Here is a 23,369-nt window from a genome sequence, read left to right as displayed (position 1 = left end):
GGCCGCCATGTTGGGCAACTCCGCCGTCGCCGTCGCCGTCGCCGTCGTCGTCGTCGTTGTCGTGCGTACGCGCCCACGAGCAATACCGCTAGCCATGAAAACCGTGAGAAAATTCATTCATGGATTTCCTTTTCTTTCCCATATGAGTATGGGGCTCCGCCGGAGCTCCGCTATAAGCTTTTCTTTTCTGTCGCCCACACGAGAATACGGCTACAAAGCAGTCTGGTTCCGAGGTAAGTTTACGTATGTTGTAAAGGTAAGAATAACGTGACAAAGCGTGACAAACAATGTGCTTTGATTACATAATTACGGCCGGAAATATGATCTATGTATAAGCCTTTGTCGTTAAAGTATCCGTGAAAATATTCCTACCACGTGTCGCGTGGAATATATATAAAAAAACTAGTTCGTGCTTTCTGTCTAAAAACATGTAGGAACACTAGTTCCTTCCAAAAAGAAGATAAGCATAGGATTCTGCTCTGATTAGCTCCTAGTTCCGCTGGATTTACATAACTGTTCACCCATATCTGTAAACTGCGGTTATGTTGTAATTTTAAAAGTTGTCTATGCCAAAGGAAACTCTTAATTATTATCCTCTGTATTTTGTATCACGTATAAGTTAGCTATCATTATGTATATAAGAACCTTGATGCAAGCGATAAAGTAGATTTAGCTGATTGTACAGCAGTCGTGATTATGAAAGTGAAAGGGTTTTTGTCTACTGGATGTATAAAGAACAGGTCGTGATACAACAAAACCATGAGCTAACTTTGTGATGTTATTGAACGTTTGTTCCGCAGAGCCACAAGTGAGATCGATTGCAAACAATGTTCGCCCTGACAGACAAAGTAAGCTTTACCACATAATTTTTAAATTTCACACCCATGTTTTAAAATCCTTGAGACCTTGGTAAAGCCTGTACTCGAACCGAGTGGCCCATCATGGTATTAAATTAAAGTCAACTTTGTTTATACGGGGTAGCTCTTTCAGCACTTGATTGCACTTATTCCTTGCTTCTGTATCATGAAGGTACTAGGAGTATTTCTACTTCTCCCGGGTTGAATAATATTCTTCTTTGTTCAAACCCCCCCCCCCCCCCCCCCCGCTTCCCGCCCCTCCCCGGCATTGAATGTTCCGGTTCCGAATACAGGCTGAGATAGGCACTCTGAAAGTTAAGGGTCTTCAGAAGACCCAAACCCGAACCTGCTCCATCTAGATACGGTCGCGGTAACCAATACGCCTTGGCCTTCCATACCCACCTTAACCTAGCAGCGGTTAATTCCTAGCAATTATTTCTTTACCTGCCTAAATTCAGTTGTATAGCTGTCATGAACGTTCTTGTCATAATCTTGTTCGAAGCATTGCTCTTCAGTGCGACGTTCAAGAAGAAAGTTGAAATGCTTTGTCGGGATATCCTAACGGATCCTATCCGAGTGGTCGTGGGAGAACTTGGCGAGGTAAGCGCTAAGAACGGTAAGCGCGTTCTTTGTTTTGGCGTTCGCAATCGAGCAGTCTGACAATCTGTGATAGACATAACTGTTTGACGTTTTCTGTTTGACAATTCAGGCAAATGAAGACGTGACGCAGATTGTGGAGATCTTGCCGAGTGTCACTGACAAATGGACATGGCTGACAAGACATCTGGTCTCTTTCACATCAGGTACTGTCAAAAAACTGGTTTTTCCTTCGCTAAAAAAGTGAAGCATTTAGTTACTTTCAAAACAACACTCTAATAATTCCTTGCTATTTTCTTTTATCAACCTGTAAGTACAGGTAATTGTATGTAAGCGAGTACAATTAAGGATTACACTATGAGTGATATTTGAATGAAGTATTTTTCTCAGTCATATATGAAACCATTGCATTATGAGCTCGAGATTTCTATTGCGTGATGGTTGACGAGGGCGCAGCCCGAGTCAACTACATGTATCAGAATTGGTTTGGGACACTAACTGACTGCCGTTTCTTTGTTTTGGAGCACCAATATTGTTGCCAAGTCATGTGAAAACACTATTGGAGAGGTGTTCTTAAAGTTTATCTTGATAAACGTATCAGCTTTTTTCTCGTTTCTCCGTCGCTTGAATGATAGACAGTTGAACAGGGTGGTCTGATTCTAATTCTAAATCTAATTCGGCCGGACTTTCTTCAGTATGATTCTGGTATGATTGACCTTTTAGCTACTTTAAGCTTTGGCGTGTTTTCGAAATTAAGTTTTAGGGGAAAGAACTTTTCAGTTAATGCTAATTAAGTTTCTTTCCCTTTTTCCTACTTTAGCTGGCAGTGTACTTATCTTCGTAACGAAAAAGGCCAACAGTGAAGAACTCGCCGGAAAACTTAAAACCAAAGATTTTGAAGGTTTGTTCAGTGCGCTTAGCATATCTTTTGGTCTACAGAGTGTTGGCGTAGCTTCAAAATAATATCTCCCTTGATTTTCCCGTGGTAGCTTCTTTTGAAAAAGCTGTTTTTGCCAGCTCCACGATCGTTCCTCCACAAGGATTGCATGGCGACGAGTCAACAGATCTCCGATCAAGGAAAATGCTTTTCTAGAAATGAAGAACGGGATTTCTTCGGGAAACTTCTTTTGCTTTGTTAAATCTGTCTTTAGTTGTTTTAGGGCGTCGATTGCAAACAAGCCTAGACTGTGTTGTCGACGACTATATCTAAAACAAGTCGACAATTATTGCTTTTTGTAGTGCTCGTTAGCGTTTACTTCATATGCCGCCGCTTTTGCGAGAAAATCCTTTTCATGCAAGGCTCTTTCATTTAACGGGAGACTGCTGCCAACGAAGATGATCGCGACACGCCGATGTGTGTCACTGTTGCGTTGACAGTAACCATGAAACGTTTTGGAGGTTTGTCATCGATAGCTTGCTTGACATACTCGCTCTATTGTTACCGATGACTTTGTTCACAGTCGAGAACTGACTGGGTAAAGGCGTTTTAAATTCCTCTAGTCTGTTATGTTTCTTACTAATGATACATGTTGCTGTCTTTAGTGGTTTTGCTGCATGGTGACATGGACCAGTTCGAGAGAAATAAAGTTATCAACTCGTTCAAGAAACAAGAGATTTCTATTTTGGTTGCCACCGATGTGGCTGGTAAGAAACAATCTATTCTTTGTGTTTTTGTAAGTAGAGAAACGGTTTCAGCGCCAAGTGGTTCAGGCGCCGGATTAATTTGAAATTCGGAGGTCAGTGTTCAAGTCCCATTTGACCGCTATGCACCCTAGGGCCTGGTTGTTCGAAAACCGGTTAACGCTAACCCGGGATTGGAAGTTAACCGAAGTATTAATTTTCCTTGAGTAAAAATGTTTTTCACAGCGTATGTTTTGTGAAGTTGGAGATTATTCAAACTAAAGACTAAATGAAAAACAATGTAAACAGAAAACCTCACCGAAAAGTTACAAAACTGAATCCGAATTCTCACCACTCCTGGGTTAACTTAATCGGGCTTTAAACATCCCGGCCCAGGGGCCGTTTCTCATTGAAAGCCCTGGAAATTTTTCAGGCCCGCAAAGCCATTTTTAGTTAATCTGTATCTGAAAAACAAAGAGGTGCACACGCCTGAAACTTCTTCTATGAAGAGAACCTCTGTTGATATTAATGATAGTGCTATGTGAATAAAACAGCTCTGTAATCATAAGGTTTGAGATTTTGCTACTGCTTTCCGGTTGCGAAAACGTTTCGGGATCTTCGAAAAAAGGGGCCCTGGACCCTATCCATTAATTGGCCCAAAAGTGCCGAAATGTTGCAAACGTTACGAGGGAAATGGTGCGGAACTTTCCCGGGACACTAGTGCCGACGTCCAATGCCGAGCCAACGGCTTCGCCTCCAGCCGGTTAGGGATTGTTAAGCTTGTTATGGTTAATTTGTGACATTTGTTTCTAATGTTTTAATGTTCCCTCCATCATCACTTACCGAGGGTAAATAGATGTCTAAAGCAATGAACCAGTCAAAGCTCAGCGCAAGAACACAGCCGTCGCAAAGCGTGGGGAGAAAAGCGCGGGAAAAGCTGCTTACGCCATAAGTCATAGTTGGCTTGCGTTGCGCACGTGATTGGGTTAAAAAGTAAGCTCTGATTGGCTTATCATGATTGATTCTTTTTTAAACCAATCGGAGAAGAGCTCGGCAAACCCTGAACTCAGCAAAACACATAATAACCGTTGAGCGTCGATTCAAAATCTTTCTTCAGAAAGTTGAGCGTTTGTGCTCTCAGGTAACAACAACAACAACAACTTTATTTGTATTCAACATAGAAATTAGAAATTAACAGAACAAAAAGAAGTTAAATTAAAAAGAGTACACGTGTTAATATCATTCCTTCATAGCACGTGGCTTGGACATCCCGTCAATCAAGACTGTCGTAAATTATGACGTCGCACGGGACATTCACACACACACGCACAGGATTGGTCGAACTGGAAGAGCAGGTAAGTTTTCATTGCAGTCGCCTTCGTTCATATTACTGCTCTTCAAGACCGTTTTAGACTGTACTCGATAACTATTTAACCAATAGATTACATGTTGCCTTGTGTCTCTTCGGAATGGGTGCGTTCCTTTGGGGTGATCTTGATCAGGATCAGTGATCCAAGATCACTCGGATCTTAGTGCATCAAAGGAACCGATGAATCCGTGACCAGAGTTCGTTTCCTTTGATGCACCATCTTGGATCACTGATCCTGATCCAGATAACCCCAAAGGAACGCACCCTAAGTAATCGCGAATGACGTCAAAATGTGGTAAGAAAAATAAAGAGCCATTAGGCGTGTGTGTCAGTAATGTTCTTACTACATTTTGACGTGTTCTGTGATCCATTACTGAACGGACGCATGGCAACATGAAATCCATCTTTTTTATACAGTAAAGAAACAAAAATTATCAATGACCTCATGTATACGTCTGTCCTCCAATAGATCATAAATAAGAACCAATCTCAATACGAGAGATTATTCGACTTATTACATAATGACGAGGAGTGGGTTACAGAGGTTTTGCACGGCAGCCATGTTGCATGGTAGGAACAATGAAAATGTTTTGCATTAGAAAGAACATTTTTGTCCCATAGGAAAAGGAATCTATTGTTCCTGTCATGCAACATGGCTGCCGTGCAAAACCTCTATAGAAAATTTTTCTTGCGGTTTTGTTTTGTTTGATAATGAACGGGGCGATTTGAGACCATGTTTTTGTTTTCTTTGTACAGGCGAAAAGGGTGTGGCATATACTCTCCTTACGTCTGCGGACCAAAACTTTTCAGGAGATCTGGTGCGGAATTTGGTGAGTTGTAAAGTTTGCTTTGGTGTTTAAAGGGTAACGGAATAAGATATTTGATTGGCGACCAAGAGAACACTCTCTCCCTATATAAGTTCTTTGACTCCAGAAGCAGGTTTTTGCAAGCCCAGTTACGCTAATATGAGGACTTAATTAATTCTTTGAAGAAAATCTTACTTGAGAAATCGAAGTTTTCGTTACACTCGCTCTTGGGATGTGTTGAGACAACTCGTGCATCTTCCAATACCGCAATTTGCAATTTTATTGTGGGAGGTTGGAGCGGAGTATGGAGGTCAACTGCAGGTGTTTGCAACGCGCGCGAAACGTGTGTTCGAGAGAGTTCCACGCGGTTCGTGCGCGTTGTATAACTTATATTGTGTGTCCGAGGATTTTCCTTTTTTTGAGGGCTAGTTTTCATTTTTTCCTCCTCAGGAAGGTGCCAATCAAGCGGTCCCTGAAGCTTTGATGGACATGGCTATGAAGGTATGAAGACCTTTTCACTATCTTTGGATATGTTTACTCCAAGAGTTCTAAAGCTTTGTGTCTGTGTGACTGTCTCATTCTCATTCACAGAACGCCTGGTTCCGGAAGTCGCGTTTCCGTCACGGCAAAGGAAAAGCCAGCGGAAGAGAGGGAAGACCACGCATGCGTGAAAGACCCGGCCTGGGAATGCAGGCATCGACGGGAAATTGCTTTTTTTAGATAAATGGATATTACGATACTTGTTTTGTTATGAAGTTGCGGTCAATGAGAAGGTTAATCATTTATACCCTCATCGGCGGTTGATTTACTTTATTACACGACTAAGCTGGGCTAGAGAGTTAATAACTCAATAAAATCAATCAATAAGATTGCTTCATTGCTGGGCCAACATTTTTCAAGTATTGTACCAGGCTGTGTCCTGAAAGATCTCGCGTGCTCAGGGTGAACTGAAACCAATCAGAACGGTGCTAATATATTTTCAGCCAATAAGGAGCTTAACTGAAACCAATTGCGACTCGACCGTGCGCATTTTCCCGCGCTAAGCACGACTAGCACGTTTATGTTACGAGCTCTGATTGGTTCACTGCGTTGGTTCTCGGATGTGGCCACAGCTTTGGTTTTGGTTGACTACAGTCCTTTAAACCGTTTTGCAAACACCTCATTTGCTTTAAGTTAAAAGTTTTTCCTTTAAGAAAGGACAATTTTCAAATTCCATATGCACAAATGTTCACAAGGAGTGATGTAGGGTTTTTTTCAGCACTTTGGCGTCTCTGCTTTGGGCGATATTCCCTCGAGACAACTGAGAATTCAGTTGGATCTAAGCCACGCAACTACGAATAGAAAGTTACCAGTGAGTTTCTAGAGAACAGAAAAGTTAAGGATTTTCTTGTTTTTTTTTTCCCACAGGAAAACCATGTTGGTGATGACAGAGGAGCACAGCATTCCCACTCAGATTCAACTTATCCGCAATGGTCTTCCGTGTCATCGTCTTCGTCCAAGTCTTCATTTCGTCCGCCATCTTCCTCAGCGTCAGGCGGAGTGTTCGGTTCTACAGCAAGGAACGATGGAACATCAGCTCTCAAAGCCGCCTTCCAGGTACTTATTTTCCATCCCTCCATTCTTAGTGCGTTAGGAAACGTTACATGATGTCCTTTAAAAGTTGGTAAGTTACGCTACTTCAATATGACAAAGACAAGATCACGATACCGTCACGCTACTATTACGCTAGCTTAAGGTTGATACGTCACGGACGACGCCTCTTTAAAAGATCAAACCAAATTTATATTTTTTTCAAGTTCATCGCACATAATTTGTCTAAATTACATTTCGTTTTTTTCGTCGTTGTTTCTTTCGAGTTTATTTCTTGCCCTTCCCCTCTAGCAAACTGTTAACTCTGAAATGACATTGATTATAGTAAACCGTGACATACCGTCACGTAGATGAACTAAGTCACGTTTATGGCAGCTTCTGTCACGCTTCAGTCACGTTTTGTAATACTCTCTTTCACCAGGCGCAGTACAAGTCTCGCTTCTGCGCCGCCGCCTCCTCCACCTCCAACACGTGGGACGCCAGAAGTCATCACAGCACTGCCAAACCTCCCGACAGGCCTAAAGCGCCCAAACCACCAAAACCGCCCGTCAAAAAATCACGCTGGGATCCAGTCTAGTGAAAATCGCGGGGGTACATCCAGAGCAGACAGACTTTAAAAATCCATCGCTTTTCCTATGACATGAATAGCTGTATCTTCGTCGTTGCTCCTCGGAGAACAATTGTTACAATGAGAAAGTTTTAACATTTGTATTGTCCTAGACGTGGTTCTATTTGAGCAAAAAATGAAGTTGACTTGTTACTCGCATGTTACTACTGTTGGCATCGTAGAGAAAAGCTGAACTAGGCAGAATTTTGTTCTCAACCAATATAGTTACCTGGTTTGTAGGACTTTTAAAGCTTGCAGTGACAAAAAGGACGAGTACATCAACAAAATAAAACGCAAAAAAAATAAAAATAAAAAGCAATAGAATTATTAAGAGCTTCCGGACTCTTCTCCTCACCTCTGAGCCAGAGGTGTATGGGCGAACATTTAGGACTACGAAAACCAGCGGCTTGATAGAAGATGACCATTACATACTCATGGTTAGCACCCGCTTTGAAAACTCCAAGAAAAATTGTCATACCCTTTGAAAGCCCTTGAAATGAAGAAAAATCCTTGAATTTTTACCAGCAACAGTCTTCAAATGCCCTGAGACTACAGCCGGGATAAACTAGCAAGGCTAACATGGATAAGGGAATAACAATACTTTATTTATATACAAACTAAGTTAAGAAAACATTTTAGTCTCAAAAAGTTAATTCCCACGACTCTAACAGTGCAAGTAATCCTGCACGCCCTCAATGGGATTTTTAGCACTCTGTATTTTATCTCCCTCAATCTAAACAAATTTCGCTTGATATTTTGAGGGAACTCAATCTGTAAAAATTGCTGAATTGTCCTTGAAAATCCTGGAGTAAAAGGTTTGAAGTGTTTGAACCATATATACATGTTGGACGGTAGATTTTAGCCATGTAGCTAATGTAAAGAACTCTGGACAGCACAGGCTTCTTATCGAGGGCATTAGCGATATCATTATACCCTATTGTCTTTATGCTAAGACTCTTCCTAATAATTCACCTTGGTTTGTTGACAAGCGTTTGCAGTTCACCCTGAAGCGTAAAAATTAACCAGACGTCGCCAGCTTTCTCGATTGCGGCAAGAAGAAAGAAACTAATAATGAATTTAAGATTTGCGGACGACGAAGACAACTACGAGTACACATACTGGACCGAGAGGCTTGGGACTAGTTGCTGTACGCAAGTTCAATTTATGTGGCGTTAAGTATGTGTAATATTTTCCCTTCCTTTGATCTTCATTTTCCATTTAGGTCACAATTTTAGGCTAGATTAATTTATTTTAGGAGGCTTGCATTTTATTTTGATAACAAGAAACTACAGTTTGGCTTCTAAATTTTATTCCCGTTTTTTTGTTCCAGCCGCCTCCTTGCCATCACATAACCTGGGATGAAGCGGTCTTACTTCCTCCCCACGGTCACCACCCTGTCCACCTCCCCCCTCCCTCCCCTTGCGCCCTTGCCACACACCGCCGGGAAGAGAAAAGAAAGGCCTGATTAAACACCAGCTATCACCTTAGCAAATTTATTAACAACGTGTAATATATACCAGAAAATCATCTTCTTTTCAAGAAAAGGTTCAAAAACTTTTAAGTCACTATTGCAAACTCGTGGTTTCTGGCTCATTTTTTTGGAAGAAAATTTACAAGAACTCCGACCGTTTCCTTAATAATTAAATTGACTAATTATTAAAATTCTTATAAGTAGTTTTTTTTTAACACATTTCAGAATTAAAACTAGCGATAAAAAATGACGTTTCGATCTCCCTGAGATCATTTTGAAGTTACAGAAAAAGCGAATTAAATATACATATAGAGTACAAATTAGGGCGTGAGAATGCTGTGATAAGCGACCGTGGCTAATACTAGCAAAACATTTTCTATAACAACTGCTGTAAAAATTACAGTTTCTGGCTTAGAATCAGTTATTGTAAAGGAAACTATTTTTATCTTGATAGAAATTCCAATTCTAGAATTACATTTAAGTTAATGAAACAACTACGAATCATTGTTTGTGATCGATCAATTACTGTTAGCTGTGGTAAGCGAAGATCAGATGTCAGCATTAACGTCACTAACAGGATTAAACCTGTTACTGGTATTATTTCTACGATGACGGCCTCAGTTTCATTTCAGTGAATTTGAGTGAAAGATCACCTCTGAATTGGCGCCACCTGGCTCCTCGGTCATCATGTGTATCTCCCAGGTATTGTCCGTTTAGATTGGAGCGGTGGCAAGCATTGTACCACCAGGCGCCGGTATAGTGTACAGCGCAGTTGAAAACATACCTGTCATTATCTCTGTCTTTTGTACTAAACGCCATGTTATTATGCCATGCTAACGAATCTCCCGCTGTACCTGAATATGAGCCCACTTCAAGTCGATACTGCGCCTGCTCATCACCAATGTTGAACTTGCCATATTTGGCGTGCACTTCAACTCCGTTCCAGTCCTCCAGCTCTACTCGTAGAGAGCTCGGTCTAGAGGTCGTCAGTCGGTGGATCTTGTCGTTCCCTAACCAGAACTCCGCAGTCAGCTGACCAAATCCTGCTTTGTAGTCGTTCCATCCCCGATAGAAGTCTACCGAGCCATCTTGTCTTCTCTGAAAGACGGTCCAGCCTCCACCGTCAGTGCGCATGTCACAGTAGACAGTAAAGTGTCCTCTACCGTCTGGATTGACAGAGTACAATCCACTTTGAGTAAGGCCTGATTTTAGCAGATCCGAACAATCTGATAAAAAGGGAGAAACGTATGCTTTAAAAAAGAATTAGTTCATGCTTAGCGTGCGTATATCAGGTTTTATAATATAGATAGGACCTTACGCGCACTCTGAATGGACAAAAATCCATGTTTTATGAGAGTAAAAAACATAGAAAAAACGTGTTTTATTGCTTTTCGCCACATTACCTCTATATCATAAAGCAAATGAAGAAGCCTAGGCCGTGTATTAAACTGTAATAAAACATTCTGGACGTTAGAGAACACTCGCGAAATGTAAAAAACAGTCACCTTCGACTCGTATTTTCTACATTTCCCTAGTGTTCTCAAATGCCCGTCGTGTTTTATCACAGTGTAATACACGGCTTAGGCTTCTCTATTTGTTAATTATAGAATTTCTAGTCAGTTATCTTGGCAGATGGTGACAGGAAGGAATTTTGGTCCGAGTTTCATCAGCTTTAATTTTTCCTAAGTTATAGTTTCATAGATTATAACCTATGCGTAATATCGAATCATTCCTATGGTGAAAAACACTGATGCTTTAAAAACAGCAGGAAAATTACAATAAAGAACAACCAAAGCTTCTTTAACTGAAAATAATGATTCTGACAGTACTTTTTCACAGATCTTTTCTCAGGACTACATACCAGACAAGCTGTCCCAGACACGTCAAAGGGGATATGCACTCTACCCTCGGACGTACAAGCTAAGTCATACCCCCTACCTCATATTTTGGGACGTTTTTAATAAAACAATTATTGCACTGGCACTTGTTGGATACGAGATAATTATAGCCAACTCGGTGCTACGCGCCTCGTTGACCATCTGCCATCTCATCCAACGCGCGCTCGTAGATCGATGAATTCAAATATTCCAACCTGGATGGTAACACAGAAGGGAAAATACCATATACTAGTGGAGTAAGTGGACCTTAAGTACTTTAGATGTGAACGGGTCTAAATTCAACTTAGGTAGCTCCTTATGTAGTTATGTCAACGCATCTCATAAGAGTCGAAGTACACTTTCAAGTCGAGTTCAACCATCCTTACGAGCTCACTTCTGCACTAGTAAAACAATTTCAGCGAATTGAATGTCAATCAAATGCGTTTTTCTTCGGCATATCAGAACACAGCACAAGACTTGCCGTTCAACATGCCCATCATTCTCGTACTACTCGCTTGCTTTCAGACATCCGGCTTTCAAGAAAATAAAAACCAACATAGAAAATGTAAAACTCCAACTTCAATGAGTTTTTCAAAGATAATTATTAGACCTGCTTTCCGCGGGTTGAAAGATGAATGGAGTCGTGTAAGTGCCTTTGCACTCCCTCGTGCATTCACTCGAAGTGAAATTCACACTGCTGGGACAGTTTCGAGATATTCAGGCACACCCGTGCTGTTTGTTCCTTTAGCAACAACCTAAATCGACAGTTTGTAAGAGAAGCAAATCCAGGGCAGCCCATGAATGGCTCTCTCACTTGAAGTATACTTAGAAGTTACTTTGAGGTAACTTGCTATTGCAATTTACGAGTTAAATACGAAAAGGTAGCGCTAGCTGACTAGTTTTGTTTTTCTTGGTGAACAGAAGTACTATCGGACTTCTAGGAATGTACTTCTGGGAATCAACTCTCTTTATAATTGTGATAATTTCATCATTCCACCCATACGATGTATCTTACCTGTACCTCTTCCCTTAACAACTTCAACGTCACTTATAGTCTCGGTGTCAAACACTCCTGCACTTGTAGCCACACAAATATAGTTCCCAGCATCCCCTACTCTCAAATCTCTTATGATAAGTACATGGTTTGTCCTGTGACTCCTCCCCACGGGCAGTTCTGCTCCTTGTCTTTTCCAGCTGATGACTGGTCGTGGATCACCAGTAGCGCTGCAGTTTAACGTCAAAGTTTCGCTAGTAACAGCAAACACCTTTCCAGGTGGCTTAACGGTAAACACAGGAAGGGAAACCACAACTAGTTGAGTTTTCCTTTCAACATTTCCTAAAAGGTTGACTGCTGAACAGAAGTATGTGTCAGAGTCACTTTTACGGACATCGGAAATTTGTAAGACACTGTTGTTATAGTGCGCCCTCCCTTGGGGCAACTGACCAGACGACTTCCTCCAGGTAACCACTGGTGTCGGGTATCCAGTCACGTGACAGGTTAGTAGAGTGACATTACTTCCTTCGGTGACGTAAGAAGGTCCCGGATGAAGAGAAACACGGGGAAGAACTGAAATTAAGTAAACGTTATTATTTAAGTATTGAAACTTTATGAATTGGTGTTCCATCAGCGGTTGCTTCTAATAGAAACGCTCCAAGCTATAGTAGTAGGACTGCCAGTGCAACTGACACTCGTCAAATTATTGTTTACTTTTAAAATACCTTTTTTCGAATACCGTGCACATATAAAAGCCTTCATTCACTCTGGAGCTGTTTGAAAATTGTCAACTATTGGTTTAAGTTTACACAAAGAAGAAATAGCAAGTTCATTCTCGATAACATAAAAACAAGGTGCTGCTTCTAAACTTGTAAACCCGCCCTAAAATAACTATTTTGAGTATTTTTTTTTTTAGCATTTAATATTTCAAGCAACTCACCATTTACTGCTAATCGCACCACTTCCTGTGAATTCCCCAGGATGTTTGTTGCTGAACACTGATACACGCCTGAGTCATTTCCGGTCAACTTCTGCAACTCCAACTTTCTACCTAAAGCCGCTGACTGAGTTATTTTTGATTGATTGTCCAGTTTACTCCACGATACCGTAGGCTCAGGATTACCGCTGGCTGAACACTGAAACGAGGCTGTTCCACCTTCGTTCACTGTCAACGTCACAGGAGTAACAACAACAGCAGGAGATGATATCGATTCACCGGGTTCGCCTTTAGTTCCCGGCATGCCAGCGGGTCCCATGTCTCCTTTCTCGCCTTTGTTTCCAGTCTCTCCCTGTAGTCTCACAGGTCCCATAATACCTTGCTTGCCGCTCTTTCCTGGCGACCCCATGATACCTTGATCTCCCTTATTTCCAGTCCTTCCTTTCTGTCCTCTTCGTCCCCGGGCCCCTTTTTGCCCTCTGGGTCCAGGTGGACCAGGAGGCCCTGGAGGACCAGACGAGCACGTGACACCCTTTGACTGACAGAGATGCACTCTCCCCTCTGATAAAAGTTTGTTGATTTTGAGCATCGTTTCTGCTGTGTGTTTAGCTTCTGTCGAGTTCTCAGATGAGTCAAGTTGGCGGCTGTGTCTTTGGAGTTTAGAGGATTGATCTTCTGGGAAGAAAGAAAAAACTTATTTGAATGGAAAGGATGGAAATACTACAATATCCAAAACATTTATAAGGATCTTAACTTTGCGTTAAAGGTAACGAGTTTTTAGTGTTCGTGCTGCCATTATCGCCGCCGGCGACCATTAATTTTTCATTACTGGCTTCACGAAATGACTGAAACGGAAATACTTGACGTCTCCTTCAATCAATCGAGACTAAAAAAAGTAATTGAAGCATCAGCTGCCAACTTTTCCTTTGCTCATTTCCTGATGAAAAAATGACCAAAATGACCCCATCGGTGCTTCCAGGTTCGAATGGAGTTGTTCCTTATCATTTTGTCCATTTTAACTGGACAAATTTAATTTGTTTGAATCAGAAATGATTATTTTCATGTGAACTTGCCTGAGGTGGATTGAAGAAAACTTGACCTGCTAACCTTCAGTTCAGACATTGTGTCTGCACAGCACAAACAAACATGTAGGAACACGTTTATTTGTGATTTGGTTTACAACTCAAAGAATCTACACAGTGTACACAATTTAAACAAGCTTTGATTCTGATAATTGTATTTCTTGATTGTAACAACTTGTAACTCTAGTTTGTATCAGAAAAACTTACCAAGAGCATTCTTGATGATCACCCTGTCTGCGCCATTTGACGGCGACTTGGCCTCCACAACGCTTTCAAGAATGTTTATTCTTTTCTTTTGCTCGTGTAGTTCCAGCTCAACCCTTAAAAAGCCGGCGCAGTAAAACACAATGGAGAGAACAGAAATAATGGAAACAAAGGAAGGCATACTTTGCTTTTGAACAGTCATGATCTCGGCGATATCAATCCGTAATTCCACAGCGTTAGTGGAATACAAACTGCTTCAGCTGGTTACGTGATACTGGGATCACGAGTTTGGGTAATTTGCCTAAAGGTCCGCTGTTACTGATGTCATGTGACTGAAACAAAGATAGGTCCCCAAGGTATACATGATTGGAATATAATCTCAGCCGCCTGCAACATACAAACAGCCCTCTTACTCCTTAACCTAACCCACCGCAATATATTCCAGTTACTAAAGAGATGAATTTTTAAGACACTTAGATTGCCTGTCATCATTCAATTAACCGTCTTGGCGAGTTTGTAAAGATGGGGTTTCAAGTGTTAACACTTCATCAGTGGAAAGTGACGAGTGAAGTTTGTATTTGTAGTTATGTTTTTTTTTTCTTTTTTCATTTCTCCACTTCATCTTGAAATACAACAGTTTATTTCAATTATACATTGAGAAGAAATCGTAAAGGGCGAGCTACATGTCGAGTGACACAAATTATTTGATCTAATTACATTTAGTTCAGGATGAAAAGGAACTTAATACAAGAGAGGACAGAGAGGAAAGAGTAAATACAAAAAGTAATAAGATTTTACAATGGTTGATGTTAGAAAGTACCACGACTCTCAGACGAAAGCTTTAAAATCTTCTTCTGGCGTATCAGAAGGGTTGCTATTGTTTTCTATGCTTAGTTGAGGTCCTGTTAACACACACACACAAAAACCTTACATGAAGTAGGGTAGCTGTGGTAAATAGTTCGATTCCATGTCAACACAGGTTGTGACAAGAAAAGAACTGAAAGAACGCTTTACACCGCACGATTAAGCCTCTCTCCAGAGTATAGTTAATAGAGGGCACCCCGTACTATGTCCAGACTGATTACGTCAGTAACATTGCCTACGACAGGCATGGTTGAATCACGTTCGTTTTTCTTGTTAATTGTAGGCGACAATTTGAAATTAGAATATTTTTAGGGATCAGCAAAGTCATTGTTGGAGACTTAATAAGGGATGCGTTATGTGTACTGGACGCAAAATTAAAATGGTTAGAGATGTCCTTCATAAATTTGGTGTCCATAATGTTTCGTTACTATTGCCACAAGGAAGTTAACGGTTTAACTAGGCAATATTATCCTTCATCCAAAATAACTGCTTGGGTTGCAAGACTTTTGAAAACGTATATAGAACGGGCAAAAATTGTATGAGTAAGATTTAAATCAATTCAAAGCGTTGACCATTCGCAATTAAAAATGATACAATTAAAACATACCTTTAGTCCTGTTCTAGAGTTACTCAGCTTTAAACGAGCTCACCCGAGGGGTTATGTAAAACAGGGAGAAACTTCTTTGTCTCCTAAGTTTTGTTCTTCGTTTTCAGATCGTCACGGTAAAAGTAAAACCAAGCAACCAGCGCCATTGCCCCCAAATTTTTGTATTGGAGCCAGATTGTTTGGAGCCACCCAATTACTTATAAAATTGCCGTCCACTGTAAATATTGCATATAAAAGAGTGCACCATTCCTTTATGTTGTTAAGACTTCCTACTCGCGCTTTTTCCCTTTCCGCGCTAACAAAACCGCCAGCAACTTATCGACACTAGCATTCCGGGGTCATACAAATACGTTTACGCAGTTTGCGTTGCAAGAGACATGACTTTCTTGTGCGGAATCCGCCCGCTATATTTTCATTACATTTGCCGGGATACCTCCCACCGGAAGAATTTCAAAAAATAAATGCAGAGATACAGTATAGATATCCGACACTGACTGGCCACTAAAGAGCGATGTCCCAAACTGAAATCATTTGTCGACAACATTGCTCTTGTGTCAGTTTCTTAGAAATGTTTAGAGATACCGTAACAACTAAACAGAGTAAATTTGAACACATGAACAGCCATGAGTTACCAAAACAGAGGGTCTGAATGGGGTCAACTGACAACTGACAAATGGCAAGAAACACCTGTCAACTGAAAAATAGCCAAAAATTTAACTTACAGCTAACATTTGTAGTTAGAGTTTGAGTTACTAACAACTGACAAAATAGTTTAGCGATTGTTATTCGTTTGAGATTCATTGAAAATAGCTTTTTTTTGGTGGAAATGTTTTTACTTTAACCTTTGTTGTGTGATATTTACGTTGACTGGATAGTTTTCAGACCGAAACCATCGGCTTCCTTTTGAGAGTTTTCTATTAAGTCTGTCATTTACAATTTGACCCTCGTACTATCTGTTACATGCACCTCAATTAAAGGTCATTCCCTTCACGATTCATAAAAAAATGAAATTTCTGCTGTTAGGTAATTACCAACAAAAGCTAAACAACGTGTCAAAACGAATTGAAGCTAATGTGCAAACCCTTTTCTTCCTGGTGTTGCGGAAACTGTTGTTGGTTAGCTTTTGTGTTTTGGGTTGGGTATTCTTTATTAACTTTTGGATCTTTAGTTTAACGTTATTTGGTGATCTCATCCCCCAAAAAACACATTTTCATAGTGTGTTTGTTCAGAGCTCGTTTAATGTCGCAGATCAATTAGAACGAATCACAATAGAGGTTAATATAGAGAGGTGTAGGTCAACTGTGCTTTCTCGTTGGATGGTCGAGCGCATGGAGAAACAAAAACCGCGGGAAATTAGATTAGCGCAAACGCAAATGGGTAGAGAGAGGGGAAAGGAGAAAATCATCTAGGGTTTGACATTTAATTGGGATTATACGCATAGCATACAGTTGAACCTCCACTTACGGCCATCTTTCTACAACAGCCACTTGTTTTGATCCCAGCAGAAAGTCAATAGGTCCGATCTTATTTTAACCTCTCTACAACAGGCACCTGTCCACAACGGAAACGGCCACTTAAACGCGTCCCAGCTGCCAAAATAACCTCTCTCAACGGCCAGTTAAGCTTCTGGGCATTCACACTTAGGTTGCTTCGGCTACAGACGAGCGGAGAGAGGATGTTTAAGTGTAAGAAGAAAAATACTAGCGCGTGGAAGATCATAGAGGGATGTCATCCTACCATCATATGTTTTCAATACTTAGTGTACGTGAAAAAGGTTGTGCTTGGCCCTAGCCTTAAGATATTTTTAGCCGAGATTAAAAAAGGAAAAGTTTTCTCATCAAAAGTCCTCGAATTTTTTACCGGCGGTCTTTGTATGCCTTGAGACTACAGCCGGGATAAACTAGCAAGGTTAACATGGAGAAGTGAATAATAATACTTTATTTATAGGCGGTCTTAGTTAAGTAAATATTTTAGTCTCAAAAAGTTGAATATGATGACTGTAACAGTGCAAGTAACCTTACATTCCATGAGATTTTGAACATTCTGTATTTTATTTCCCTCCGCCGGAACAAATTTCACTTGTTATTCTGAGGGAACTCAGTTTGCAAAAATTGCTGAATTGTCCTTGAAAATCCTGGAGTAAAAGGTTTGACGTCTGTTTGAACCATACATACATGTTGGATTGTAGGTTTTGGCCACGTACCTAATGTAAAGAACTCTGGACAGCACAGGCTTCTTATCAAGGGCATAAGCGATATCAGTGTACCCTATTGGCTTCATGCTAAGACTCTTCCTAATAATTCACCTTGCTTTGTGGACAGGCGATGGCAGTTCACCCTGAAGCGTAAAACGTAACGAAACGTAGCAGCTTTCTCAATCGCGGCAAGACGAAAGAAACTAATAATGAATTTAAGATTTGCGGACGACGAAGACAACTACGAGTACACATACTGGACGGGGAGGCTTGGGACTAGTTGCTGTACGCAAGTTCAATTTATGTGGCGTTAAGTATGTATAATATTTTCCCTTCCTTTGATCTTCATTTTCCATTTAGGTCACAATTTTAGGCTAGATTAACTTATTTTAGGAGGCTTGCATTTTATTTTGATAACAAGAAACTACAGTTTGGCTTCTAAATTTTGTTCCCGTTTTTTTGTTCCAGCCGCCTCCTCCTTGCCATCACATAACCTGGGATGAAGCGGTCTTATTTCCTCCCCACGGTCACCACCCTGTCCACCTCCCCCCTCCCTCCCCTTGCGCCCTTGCCACACACCGCCGGGAAGAGAAAAGAAAGGCCTGATTAAACACCAGCTATCACCTTAGCAAATTTATTAACAACGTGTAATATATACCAGAAAATCATCTTCTTTTCAAGAATAGGTTCAAAAACTTGAAGGCACTATTGCAAACTCGTGGTTTCTGGCTCATTTTTTTGGAAGAAAATTTACAAGAACTCCGACCGTTTCCTTAATAATTAAATCGACTAATTATTAAAATTCTTTTAAGTAGCTTTTTTTGAAACACATTTCAGAATAAAAACTGGCGATAAAAAACGACATTTCGATCTCCCTGAGATCATTTTCAAGTTATAGAAAAAGTGAATGAAATATACATATATAAGTACAAATTAGGGCGTGAGAATGCGGTGATAAGCGACAATGGCTAATACTAGAAAAACATTTGCTATAACTGCTGTAAAAATTATAGTTTCTCGCTTAAAATCAAAGATTGTAAAGGAAACTATTTTTATCTTCTTAAGAATTCCAATTCAAGAATTCCACTTAAGTTAATGAAACAACTACGAATCATTGTTTGTGATCGATCAATTACTGTTAGCTGTGGTAAGCGAAGATCAGATGTTGGCATTTACGTCTCTAACATGATTAAACCTGTTACCGTATTCTTTCTACGATGACGGCCTCAGTTTCATTTCAGTAAATTTAAGTGAAAGAGAACCTCTGAAGTGGTGCCACCTGGCTCCTCGGTAATCACGTTTATCTCCCAGGTATTGTCCGTTTAGATTGGAGGAGTGGCAAGCGTTGTACCACCAGGCGCCTGTCCAGTGTACAGCACAGTGGTTACTATCTCTGTCATTATCTCTGTCTTTTGTACTAAACGCCATGTTATTATGTCCTGCTAACGAATCTCCCGCTGTACCTGAATATGAACCCACTTCAAGTCGATACTTCGCCTGCTCATCACTAATGTTAAACTTGCCATATTTGGCGTACACTTTAGCTCCGTTCCAGTCCTCCAGCTCCACTCGTAGAGAGCTCGGTCTAGAGGCCGTCAGTCGGTGGATCTTGTCGTTTCCTAACCAGAACTCCGCAGTCAGCTGACCAAAGCCTGCTTTGTAGTCGTTCCATCCCCGATAGAAGTCTACCGAGCCATCTTGTCTTCTCTGAAAGACGGTCCAGCCTCCACCATCGGTACGCATGTCACAATAGACCTTGATTTGTCCTTTACCGTCGCCATACAGCGCTTTCAACCTCAGACTAAATCTCCTTTGAGGCCAGTTAACATTTTTTTCAATAATGTTTTAAACAAACTGAAAAAAAAAAAAAAAAGAATTCAACGTTTGAAGTCACTGCGACACTTTCAACCCGCCACCCTCCCCTCTCGATTGTTAACCAAGTAACCTACAATATCTGTTTTCCCTGGTACACCGGACGACACTGACCTCTCTTTGTTGGTCCATTCTGATCACGAGACACATCCACGCAGGAGACCTGGGTTAGGTTGAGACAATTAAAAGAGTTATCTAAATGCTAATTATTTAGCTGCAACAGTCAAAACAATATCTCTAGTTCCTTAGAGGGTTTCGTGGCTCTGAACTCGCTCCACAGAATTATTTTTAAATTTCTCAAAACGTTATATATTAACATGTTCTGCAAAAAAAACAAACAAACAAACAAACAAACAAACAAACAAAAAAACAGACAAACAAACAAAGGGGTAGCCAAACTCAATTTTTGAGATTTAAGAACTGAAAGCTAAAATGCAAGGTGTCGTTAACTGGTTTGAGTGTTCCTATATTACGGTATTATGCCACGAACGCAACATGCAACTTGTTTATCGACGATTGAGCAATTCTGTGATACCAATATTACAACATCACTTGATAAAGAATGATAGATTGATCCGTATAATTGAAGGAAAATGCTGTAAACTATATCGCCAGCCACCTTCAGAGAGAAAAAAAAAACTGACCTGTACAGAGCCATAGTAAGTAGATCCACTCCTCCATTGAAAGTCTCCTGGCTTCATTTGTCGTGTTTTGCTATTAAGCTCGCATTTGCCATGGGGATGAACGTTAAAAGACTTGCAGCTGTTATTTCCAATGCATTTCAACTGACATTCGAACTCGTCCACAACTACAGCCGTCCTCATGACGTGACCGACTAAAACGTGGTCAGAAAACAACAGAAAAATGAAAGTTTCATTGATGTAAAATATCCTAGGAAAATATCTAAACAAACTTCTTTTATCCACTCTAGTTGCTATGAGTTTACTTACCGAGTTGAGTTTCATAAACACTACCACAAAGGTCTTTGTTCGCTGCCACAAATAACACAACCAGGAAAATGTTAAGAGTGATCATCACCAGCTGAGTTCGGCAGATAGTGGCCATTAGGGCGGATCTGTTGTATCTTCTTGGTGTTAGGAGTGATGCTTCAGTTCCCGGGCTTCTTTGCCTCTGGATACGTGACTATAGAGCGCTGTCAGTCTTATAGCTAACAGGCTGTCAGTAATTCTTCACAGTGACTGACGTAAGGTTCTATTTACCATATAATACTACATACGCAGTTAGACAGATCTGGCCGGCTATAAAGTGACGGATATTTTTTATAACGTGCCATACAATTTTTAGAGGAAATATTAAAAGGAAAGAAAAATAGCAAAGCCAGCACAACGTAGAATTTGACTTGATTTAATACAATATTTCGTCTGGCCACTGCTACACTCCTTCTGTCATATAGGAAAATAACACAATGTGTCATATACGCACCTGTCTTTTTAAGGGCAGCGATTGCGAAATACAGTGTAATATATACGTAGGATAAGTTTACAGGCTATTAGGGACATTCAGGCCAAAAGGCTCAGTTCTTTTAACTTGGTTAATTTGAGTGGTTTTCCTAGTTTAATGATGGAGTGACTAAAGAAAACTTCATTTTTCCAGAGAATTAGTTGCATGCTCCTGACAATCTTTTCTTATTAAAACAAAAAGACATGAATTCTTGGGGAGAATATACATTTCCGGGTTATTGAGCGAAGCGAAAAGACAAATATCATCTATTATTAAACAATCATAGCTCACATCCGTTTTGACACTGTAATAGCTTGATAAATCATTCGAATTTATTTCTTGCTATTGTAAAATTAACGCGGATACAACTGATTTTTCCATAAAATCGCTTGAAAAACAAAAAAAAAAAACTACTATTCTTTATCCTTTCTCTCTTTTTTTTTTTCTTTTTTATAGGACTTAAATAGGATTAACTTAATATTAGTCAAATTGTGAATCTTAAATTATTTAAAATCATTGACACTTTGAAGTAAATATATTTATTTGAATTTTGTTAACCACATTTTGTCGATCGTTGCTAAACTCAAAAACACTTTTTATAAGGGAATGACATGGAGATGAAACAACTTCGCTCTTTTTGTTTTTTGTATCTATCTGCTTCTGTATATCTGTATGGCACCAAAGAAAGAGAACGATTTTAGGTTAATTCATATATTCATCATTTATGACCCTGTTTTGAAAAGATATCAACCAGTTTGGGTATATTGGATTACTCATGGAAATAAGGAAAACATCCAGGCTCAATTTTAATGCAGATATAGGGAAAGACTTGCTTTAAGAACTCCCCTTTAATATTAACAGAAAACAAGAGAGTTTGTATAGTTTAAGTATTTCATATTTTTGCGAAAAAAAAAAAAAAACACACACACACACTTGTTGAAACTGAATTGACAACTAATCGAATCGTCCGCGACAGTTAAATATAGCGATGAAAGCAATCCTACGAAATGAGTGCAAACATTAGCGGTGTCGTCATATATAATCATTAAAGCTCACAAGAAAGCTGCACCTGCTTTGACGAAGCTATATTTGAGGTTCTTGTTTTAACTCAGCTCTCTTTAAGCTACCAGTTCCCTGTCCCTCAGAGACTTCTGTCAAGAAATACCGTTTAAATCCCCAGTACAAAAAGAGAATTTAAAACTGAACGCGCCTGTATACAGCCCCGATCACTCTTAGCTTTTCAATGTTTATTTGTTTGTTTACTGTGGTGCAGCTGTCCGTGACAGACTGTCCCAATGATGCAGCACTACGTTAAAACTATCCAATACTCCTAATAAGATGTGATGTGATGGTATTGCAGAATCTCTTCTAGGAAAACAATTGTTTTTTTTTTTCATGGTAGTCACTAACGGGCCGTTCTTGTCAGCGACCAGCCCTGGCTAGTTAAAATAACTTTCTTCAAAAATCCGAGGTTGTCTTTTTCGAGACCTTCGAAAGGATCTTGGAAACAGGGAATCTTTGCAGCGGCCAGCAAACAAGGAATCCTTCGATAGAGAAAGCTTTAAAAAGAAGAAACAAAGAGACGAAAACCCATGGGGAAAGGGGGAGGGGGCGGGTAACTGGGTTCATGACTCGGCGCATGGGCTAGCCTGCGAACGAAGCGAGGGAGCCTGTAGACATTCTATTGATGCCGTCGTTCTATGACACCAGCTCCTGGGATCATGATTTGACTGGTTAAATCGCTGATTGTTGACATCTTTGAGATAAATATTTGACAGATCTTTGTAAAATTATACGACGCCAACGGTTAGTTACAATAGTGCATTTGCCGTTCTCTTGTAAATTTCGGTCTCTCGACCTCTCGTTATTTCAGAAGTGATTCTGAGGAGTACTTTATGCTCAGTTACGAGGAGGAATTTTAAGTAGAAGCTAGTGGAGTGGAGCCGTTTGGCGGTGCTATAGCAATTTGTTTTTTTAGAGATCAAAGGCATGGTTTCCGGACTTTCCGCTGATATCTTCTTGTCGCTTCGCAGCGTTTGACACCTCTGTCATGTGCTTAGAATTTCTTTAGGCTCATTTCAGTATTGCTTTGCTCTCCGACTTCTCCTGTTTAATTCGCGCTCACCGAATTTTCTTCCGTCCTTGCCGGGAGCCTGTTCGCAGGCTACGCATGGGCGCATGGGCAAGTTATGAAGTTAACCCATTTGATTCCACCCTTTATTAAACAACCGTAAGCGAGCTGAAGACTCTAGTACGAAAAATTTGAATTTCTCAGTAAAAATGTTGGCGGCCAGTCCCGGAAATGCCGCGGTAGTGGTGATATTTCTCATTACAATTTAACGACTATCATTTGCATATTT

At 40.3% G+C, this 23,369-nt stretch overlaps 2 protein-coding genes and 1 pseudogene across 4 annotated transcripts; 1 reads left to right on the top strand and 2 right to left on the bottom strand.

Moving 5' to 3' along the window:
- The first annotated feature begins 710 nt into the window (after window positions 1-710).
- LOC149115765 (ATP-dependent RNA helicase DDX42-like) lies at window positions 711-8,288 on the top strand. Its single transcript, XM_089285158.1, has 11 exons — window positions 711-848; window positions 1,360-1,457; window positions 1,567-1,660; window positions 2,275-2,355; window positions 2,997-3,098; window positions 4,328-4,429; window positions 5,200-5,273; window positions 5,700-5,750; window positions 5,841-5,950; window positions 6,656-6,845; window positions 7,261-8,288. The coding sequence occupies exons 1-11, from the start codon at window positions 776-778 to the stop codon at window positions 7,414-7,416; spliced, it is 1,131 nt and encodes a 376-aa protein (XP_089141284.1). The 5' UTR covers window positions 711-775; the 3' UTR covers window positions 7,417-8,288.
- Window positions 8,289-8,911: 623 nt separating this feature from the next.
- Window positions 8,912-14,485, bottom strand: LOC110058613 (uncharacterized). Of its 2 annotated transcripts, none has more exons than XM_089285137.1 (4): window positions 14,015-14,485; window positions 12,729-13,400; window positions 11,810-12,361; window positions 8,912-10,143 (listed from the first exon to the last, which is right to left on the bottom strand). In XM_089285137.1, exons 1-4 carry the CDS (start codon window positions 14,211-14,213, stop codon window positions 9,521-9,523), a joined length of 2,046 nt encoding a protein of 681 aa, XP_089141263.1. In that variant the 5' UTR covers window positions 14,214-14,485; the 3' UTR covers window positions 8,912-9,520. The 2 variants fall into 2 exon arrangements, with proteins under 2 accessions (XP_089141263.1, XP_089141264.1); XM_089285138.1 differs by having other exon boundaries at window positions 12,729-13,397.
- Window positions 14,486-18,055: 3,570 nt separating this feature from the next.
- LOC149115764 (fibrinogen-like protein A) lies at window positions 18,056-22,010 on the bottom strand (annotated as a pseudogene). Its single transcript, XR_016206126.1, has 4 exons — window positions 20,501-22,010; window positions 20,193-20,397; window positions 19,649-19,711; window positions 18,056-19,530 (listed from the first exon to the last, which is right to left on the bottom strand). The product of XR_016206126.1 is annotated as a fibrinogen-like protein A (transcript).
- Window positions 22,011-23,369: the final 1,359 nt, after the last annotated feature.

The sequence above is a fragment of the Orbicella faveolata genome, unplaced genomic scaffold (assembly GCF_042242905.1).
Source record: "Orbicella faveolata isolate gen_17 unplaced genomic scaffold, um_ofav_v1 contig_13, whole genome shotgun sequence".
Classification (NCBI taxonomy): Eukaryota; Metazoa; Cnidaria; class Anthozoa; order Scleractinia; family Merulinidae; genus Orbicella; species Orbicella faveolata.
The sequence above is the reverse complement of the archived record's forward strand: the minus strand, read 5'-3'. Positions and strand labels throughout refer to the sequence as shown.

Bases quoted from the DNA above. Each gene is read 5' to 3' on its own strand.
- LOC110058613 (XM_089285137.1), bottom strand. From the start codon at position 14,213: ATGACTGTTCAAAAGCAAAGTATGCCTTCCTTTGTTTCCATTATTTCT. The intron at 12,362-12,728 runs GTGAGTTGCTTG...ACTTAATTTCAG, and splicing joins GGTGCGATTAGCAGTAAATG to TTCTTCCCCGTGTTTCTCTT. The intron at 10,144-11,809 runs GTAAGATACATC...CCTTTTTATCAG, and splicing joins TGTTAAGGGAAGAGGTACAG to ATTGTTCGGATCTGCTAAAA.
- LOC149115765 (XM_089285158.1), top strand. From the start codon at position 776: ATGTTATTGAACGTTTGTTCCGCAGAGCCACAAGTGAGATCGATTGCA. The intron at 1,458-1,566 runs GTAAGCGCTAAG...TTGACAATTCAG, and splicing joins TCGTGGGAGAACTTGGCGAG to GCAAATGAAGACGTGACGCA. The intron at 5,751-5,840 runs GTATGAAGACCT...TCTCATTCACAG, and splicing joins TGATGGACATGGCTATGAAG to AACGCCTGGTTCCGGAAGTC.